The following is a 6,000-nucleotide window of genomic DNA, read 5'->3' as shown; positions in this document are numbered from 1 at the left end:
TGCTGGGCCACGCTGTATTCACAGATCATCTTCAACTCCTTCTTCCCCACCTACTCCTTCGCCCTCACCTCCTTGGCTTATCTCTTGCTAGAAAATGCACCCAGCTCCAATCTCCGTTCCTTTTAGCTTCCTCCCTGAGAAGACACCGTGACCTCGCTGTCCTTGCTCGTGTTACCATGGAGAGGTAGGAGAATAAATATCGCTTCCAGTTGTCAGCTTTTTTGTTTTCTCCTTTCCCCATCCTTTCCCTCTTACACAGCCCCCAGCCCCAATCCCAGTACCCGTTTCACCACCCTCCCCTGGAGAATTAGCATAACCGGAGTAAATAGGTAATCAAGCAGTGTGCTTGCAAGCCTTAATTTTGGGACAGATAAGGAACTGAAATTGATTGGAATTATACCTGCCGCTGCTGGAGGCTGAGGGAGGCGGCCGCCGGAGGCGAGGCCAGCTCTGTCGGCCCAGGGCCCCGCCCCACCCCCTCCTTCCTCCCTCCTCCTTCTCAGCCCCACCCTTCTCCACCTCCTCCCACTTTGCACTCTCCTCTAGCGGCCGCCTGTCCTTTTTAAGGAACTCCACCCTAGGTGGAGTCCTCACGATAGTCACACCTCTCCTTTGGGCCTAGCAGGGCCAGAGAAAGACGGAATCACTCTACCCACTCAGGTTGCCCAGAGAGCACTTTAGGTTCTGACCCGCGTGGGGCGCGAGGTCCCGCGTGGGGCGCGAGGTCCCCCGTGGGGCAGCTAGGTGCCTCCAAGAAACCCCGCCCCAGAGGACCCGCACGAGTTGCTGCCATTTTTCGCTGAAGCCCCTGCCCTGGGGCTGGTGTTCTCTATGATTCTACCAATCGTCGGCATTTTTTTCCTCCCTTCTTTCTTTTTAGGAAGGCGCTGGGGTGTGCGGCGGCAACGGCGGCGGTGAAGGGATCCTCTTGTGGTATCTCCTCGTGGGTTCCTGTCTTGAAGGATTTCTTCTCCGCCTCAACTTTGTGTTCAAGAAGTGCTTTGGGGATTGGGTTGGTTTTCATAGCCCCCACCCCCGGCCCTCTCCTTTTAAAGGGTGTGTGGAGTTCAGAGAATGGGTGGAGAGCGGGCTTGGCCGGAACTGAATTGGTGGAGGTAAAAGGGGAACGGAGGACCTTAAGCTCTGGCCACTTCGGCCCAGCGAACCCACTTTATTTTTGTCCAAGGAAAAACTGCAGGGAGGAGGATTCTTTTTAGGAAGTCTACTCTGCCGGCCCCTGATTTTTGGGTTGGATGCTTGAGAGCTTTGTTTCCCTTGTTCCGAGAGTGGCCCAGCTGGGTCTGAATCCACTCCCTCCCCTTTCGATCCCCTCCTCATTTTCCAGCCCGGAGAAATAGGGGAGTGGGGGCCCAAGAACAGGAAGACGAGAACGCGTCGCCCTGCGCTATGTCAGAATGGGGCGGGTGTGAGGGGAACAGCTCTCTTGCGATCAGCTCAGGAGTATGAGCCTCCCGGAGGACGGCATGAGTTCTGGACACTTCAGGAGTCCTCAGCTAGTGACATGGTCGGTAAGTGACACTGGGACTAATACCCACCCACTCCCACCTCTTTCGTCTAGATTCAACCCCCCTCCCAGTCCCCCTGCTCCCCCCACACACCCCACTTGGGGTTTCAGCAGTGGGGGCGGGAGCGGAAGGTTAAGAACACTATGTGGAATCAAATGAAACTCAAGGGAAAATGACTTTGCTAAAGGGCTGGGCAAAGAAGGGCCAAGAAGGAGAGGAGAGAGCTTGGTGGAAGAAGTGGAAGGGGGCAAGAATGGATGGATTTGTCTAGTCTAGCCTCCCCTGTCTCGGCACTCCCAATACTCCTTAAGCGGTAAGGATTGTCTTTGACTTAACCCCACACAGCCAAAGTCACAACCAGACAGAAAAGGATTCACAAGGCCAAAGCTCCCAGGTAACCCCCTGAAGCCATAGCGGGTACCTAGAGAAGCTTCTGAAAAGAGGGAGGAGGAGACAGTGGTTTAAGGTGCAAAGTTAGGCTATTGGAGGCACAGAGTGAGGCCTGGAAGCAGCTGCCGGGGAGGAGCTGCTTTGGGCGTGCCAGCTCTTTAAGGAGGGGCTGAGCTTGGTTGGAGAAGGAAGCCGGAGCCTAGGCTCTGCTCCGGCCCTTTAAGACGTGGCCAAGGCAGTTGGTTCGTCTGTGTAGGTGGAAGACTGATTGGGCCTAGTTGCTGTGATTGCTGAAGTGAATCCATTTGTTCAGCCACTTGGCGGAGCTGTCTTTTTATGGGCTTTTTTTTTTTTTAACCCTAAGAATTTGGGAAAAAATAAATCACATCCAAACAGGTGGCCAAAGGCACGATGTCTTATTTCTTTTGGTATTGTCTTAATCGTGAAGAAAGGCATTTATTAAGCACCTGTCACCCAGTGTGGTAATAATTGAGCAAAAAGAATAATCTTTAAATTTGGATTTGAAACTGATGGAGATTGCCATGGTTTGGGGTAATCTGCTTTGAAAACCTAGTATCACCACTTATTAGCTGCATCACCCTGGGCCTTGCTTTTCTCTTCCATAGAATGCAGATTAATAATTCTATCTCAATAGATATTCGGGTGGATGAAATATCTTGTGTATGTGGCAGAGGCTGCCACTTGTATCTTAGTTTAACTTCCCTTTTCTGCTCAGTTTGGAACTCTTTTTCTGGACCACTGCTGATAAAATTAGTGTTTTTCTGTCCTTAAAACACCTTCCAGATGTGGTGAAAGGAAACTTAGGAGGACTGAATTAGTTTGTCCAAAGGCTGAGGCTAGAACACAGGTTTTATTTGCTTCTGATTTAACATTGTTTCCACCAGACTTCATCACTTCTGAAAGAAAGGGCTACTAGCCTGCCTTTTCTCTCATTCTTTGGGCAACTTAACCAGAATGATATAACCAACAGGACTTTTGGACAACAGAAACAAGTGATAGATAAATGACCTCATCCCATTCTTCAGAGTTATGGGGAAGCCCTTGAGAGTTGTTGACCTTTGGTGACTGCTGGGGACACAGAGAATGGGTGGGGAGCAATGTCTTCAGGTAAGCCTGGAGGGCAGACAGGCAGAAAACATAGGAAGAGTAGAAATAATAACCTCAAAAGTAAAAATGACAGGTGCATCTATGTAGTCCTCCCTCAAGACCAACTTACTTAATGGCTGTACCTTCAGAGCCCTCAGGAGCTATACATCCCTCTTGTTTAGACTTTTCAGGACACATTGGAAATTGGGAAAAAAAATAACCATGTAGCAGACCACCATCACCACTCTCATTGTTCTAATACATGCATTTCTGAGATGGGGTTCTCATTGGCTGAGTTAAGTGAATTCCAATAACCAAAGTAGCAAACAGAGCCTAATCATCTTTGATCTTGCCAGATTGTCTGTGCCTGGTGTGGTGGGGGCTGTAGATGATCTTCTAAGATCTAGCTTTACAATGTCATGATTTTGTGAATGAAGGAAAACTTGATTAGGACGATTGACATAGATGATTATCTAGTATGATTACCATCTTATTGTTAAGTAGAGTATGAATCAGGGAATAACATTGCAGTATTGGGCTCATTTGTTTATTCAAAGACAGTGTGAGATCATGTTTGGTATTCTTTCTGATTTTTTTTTTTTTTGACATGGTGTTTCGCCCTTGTTGCCCAGGCTGGAGTGCAATGGCGTGATCTCGGCTCGCCGCAACCTTCGCCTCCCGGGTTCAAGTGATTCTCCTGCCTCAGCCTCCCGAGTAGCTGGGATTACAGGCATGCACCACCACACCTGGCTAATTTTGTATTTTTAGTGGAGACGGGGTTTCTCCATGTTGGTCAGGCTGGTCTCGAACTCCCACCCTCAGGTGATCCATCCACCTCAGCCTCCGAAAGTGCTGGGATTACAGGCATGAGCCACAGTGCCCGACCTCTTCCTGATTTTTATATGCTAATGTTTACTATCCTCAACTGAGTTTCATCATTTAGCCTCAGTTTCCTCATCTCTAAAATGATGTGATAATTTGTGATTATAAATAATGTAAGTAAAGCATTGAACCCAGTGCCTGATATCTAATATGTTTCATAAGTTGCGGTCTCATCATTTTTGTTATTTAAAAAATTTTGTTTTATTTAAATGCTGCTGTGTGTTTGCAGAAGTGGAATGTAGATTAGTGGACAGGAAGCTGGATTTAAATATATGAAAGATGCTAGATGCTCTGTATAATATACTAAAAGATGTTATCTGTGTATTTAGACAAAATAGATGTGATGTGGGCAAACCAAGCTCTAGGATTATTAAGGAGCAATAACCTATCTCAAGAGCCCAATCCAGGTATTTCAAATCACTAGCAATTTGACATTTTGTTGTAACCTCACACTCACCATTTCTAATATACAGCCCATCATCACCTCTGGACTCTTCACTCCTTCCTCATTCAAGACTCTTCCTTTCACTTCCCTGGTTCTGCAACTTACTATGACCATAGTAATGGTGAACTTATTTAAACTCTGTACTTTAGTTGTCCCGTCTGTGCATTGGGGATAATAATAGAAACTACCTCATAAGGTTGCTGTGAGGAATAAGTGTGTTAATTTTGTAAACACTTAGAAGGCGGCATGAAAGTGAAGCAGTGGGAAAATGTAGCTGTTGTGGTACTCATGTCCCATGCTCAAATGCTGGTGTTAAACTTTCCCCTCTTCCTCATTTTCTCATTTAATTAGATGCCAATAGCTGTTGTATTTTTCCCCTTTGTATCTGGTATCTGTTTCTTTATTATTATTCTAACTGCCACCACCTTAATTTAGGCGAGAGGTGCAAACAATTAGCCTACAGACCAACTAAAGCTCACACATGTGTTTTGTTTTCCCTAAAATTTAAAAACTTTCAACTAAAACATGCATTTTCAATTGGTAATGCATTCCGCGTGGCTCAAAATTCATTATTTACTAAAGGGTGCATGGTGAAAAAGTCTCCCTCCTATTCCTGTTCTCTAGCCACCATTTTGCCTCGCTGGAGGCAACTAATGTTATCTATTTATTAGGAATCTTTCCAAGGATATTTAGTGTATATCAAGCAATGAGTGTGTGTGTGTGTGTGTGTCTGTGTGTGTGAATAACATTGTAGTATCGGGCTCATTTGTTTACTCAAAGATAATGTGAAATCATGGTTGGTTTTCTATAGATAGATGGATGGATATATATATATATATATATTTATGGTTCAGTATCTTCTGATTATTCAGAAGAAACTGGAATTCTAGGAATTTAAGTGAAATCCGATTTTGAAATATTGGTTATCAATCAACTTTTAAAAGTGTGTGACTAGGCAACTTGACATACTGACACGAACTGAATTGTGAGCCCCCCAAAAAAAAATTCATACATTGAAGACCTAATACCTAAGCTTGTGACTGTATTTGGAGATACGGCCTTTAGGAAAGAAATTAAGGTTAGATGAGCTCATATTATATATAATATATATATAATATTAGTATATATGTAAGAACCACAACAACTATATTTTCTCACTGCTTACTTCACTTTCATGCCTTCTTCTAAGTGTTTACAAAATTAACACACTTATTCTTCACTGCAGCCTTATGAGGTAGTTTCTTTTATATATATATGTGTGTGTGTGTGTGTGTGCATATATATATATATATATATATATCCCCTTCACCTTTTATACACAGATAGTAACACATTCTGCATATTCTCTACAACTTGCTTGTCTACTTAAAAATATACTTTGGAGATATTTTCATATATGTACATTTTTTAAATGCCTCATTCTTTTGTATGACTGCATAGGTTTTTACTATATGCATGAGCCACAAATTTTTAAACAGTTTTCTGTTGATTGATCTTTAAGTTATTTCCAAACTTTTGCAGTGTTATTTGTAATAACAATAAAAACTTTTGTAAGCAGTGCATTAGAGATCTCAGGCTGCCATAACGAAATACCATTGACTGAGTGGCTTAAACAACAGAAATGTATTTTCTCACAGTTCTGGAGGCTGG

The 6,000-nt window shown here is 44.1% G+C and overlaps 1 protein-coding gene across 1 annotated transcript in view; it reads left to right on the top strand.

Moving 5' to 3' along the window:
- Window positions 1-527: 527 nt before the first annotated feature.
- Window positions 528-6,000, top strand: part of KLF8 (Kruppel like factor 8) — a 56,810-nt gene continuing 51,337 nt past the window's right edge. The window contains exon 1 of the mRNA XM_030807102.1: window positions 528-1,529. Coding sequence (XP_030662962.1) covers window positions 1,523-1,529 — 7 coding nt within the window. The 5' untranslated portion in view covers window positions 528-1,522. The remainder of the gene's footprint in view (window positions 1,530-6,000) is intronic.

This window comes from Nomascus leucogenys, chromosome X, assembly GCF_006542625.1.
Source record: "Nomascus leucogenys isolate Asia chromosome X, Asia_NLE_v1, whole genome shotgun sequence".
In the NCBI taxonomy this organism is placed as follows: domain Eukaryota; kingdom Metazoa; phylum Chordata; class Mammalia; order Primates; family Hylobatidae; genus Nomascus; species Nomascus leucogenys.
The sequence above is the reverse complement of the archived record's forward strand: the minus strand, read 5'-3'. Positions and strand labels throughout refer to the sequence as shown.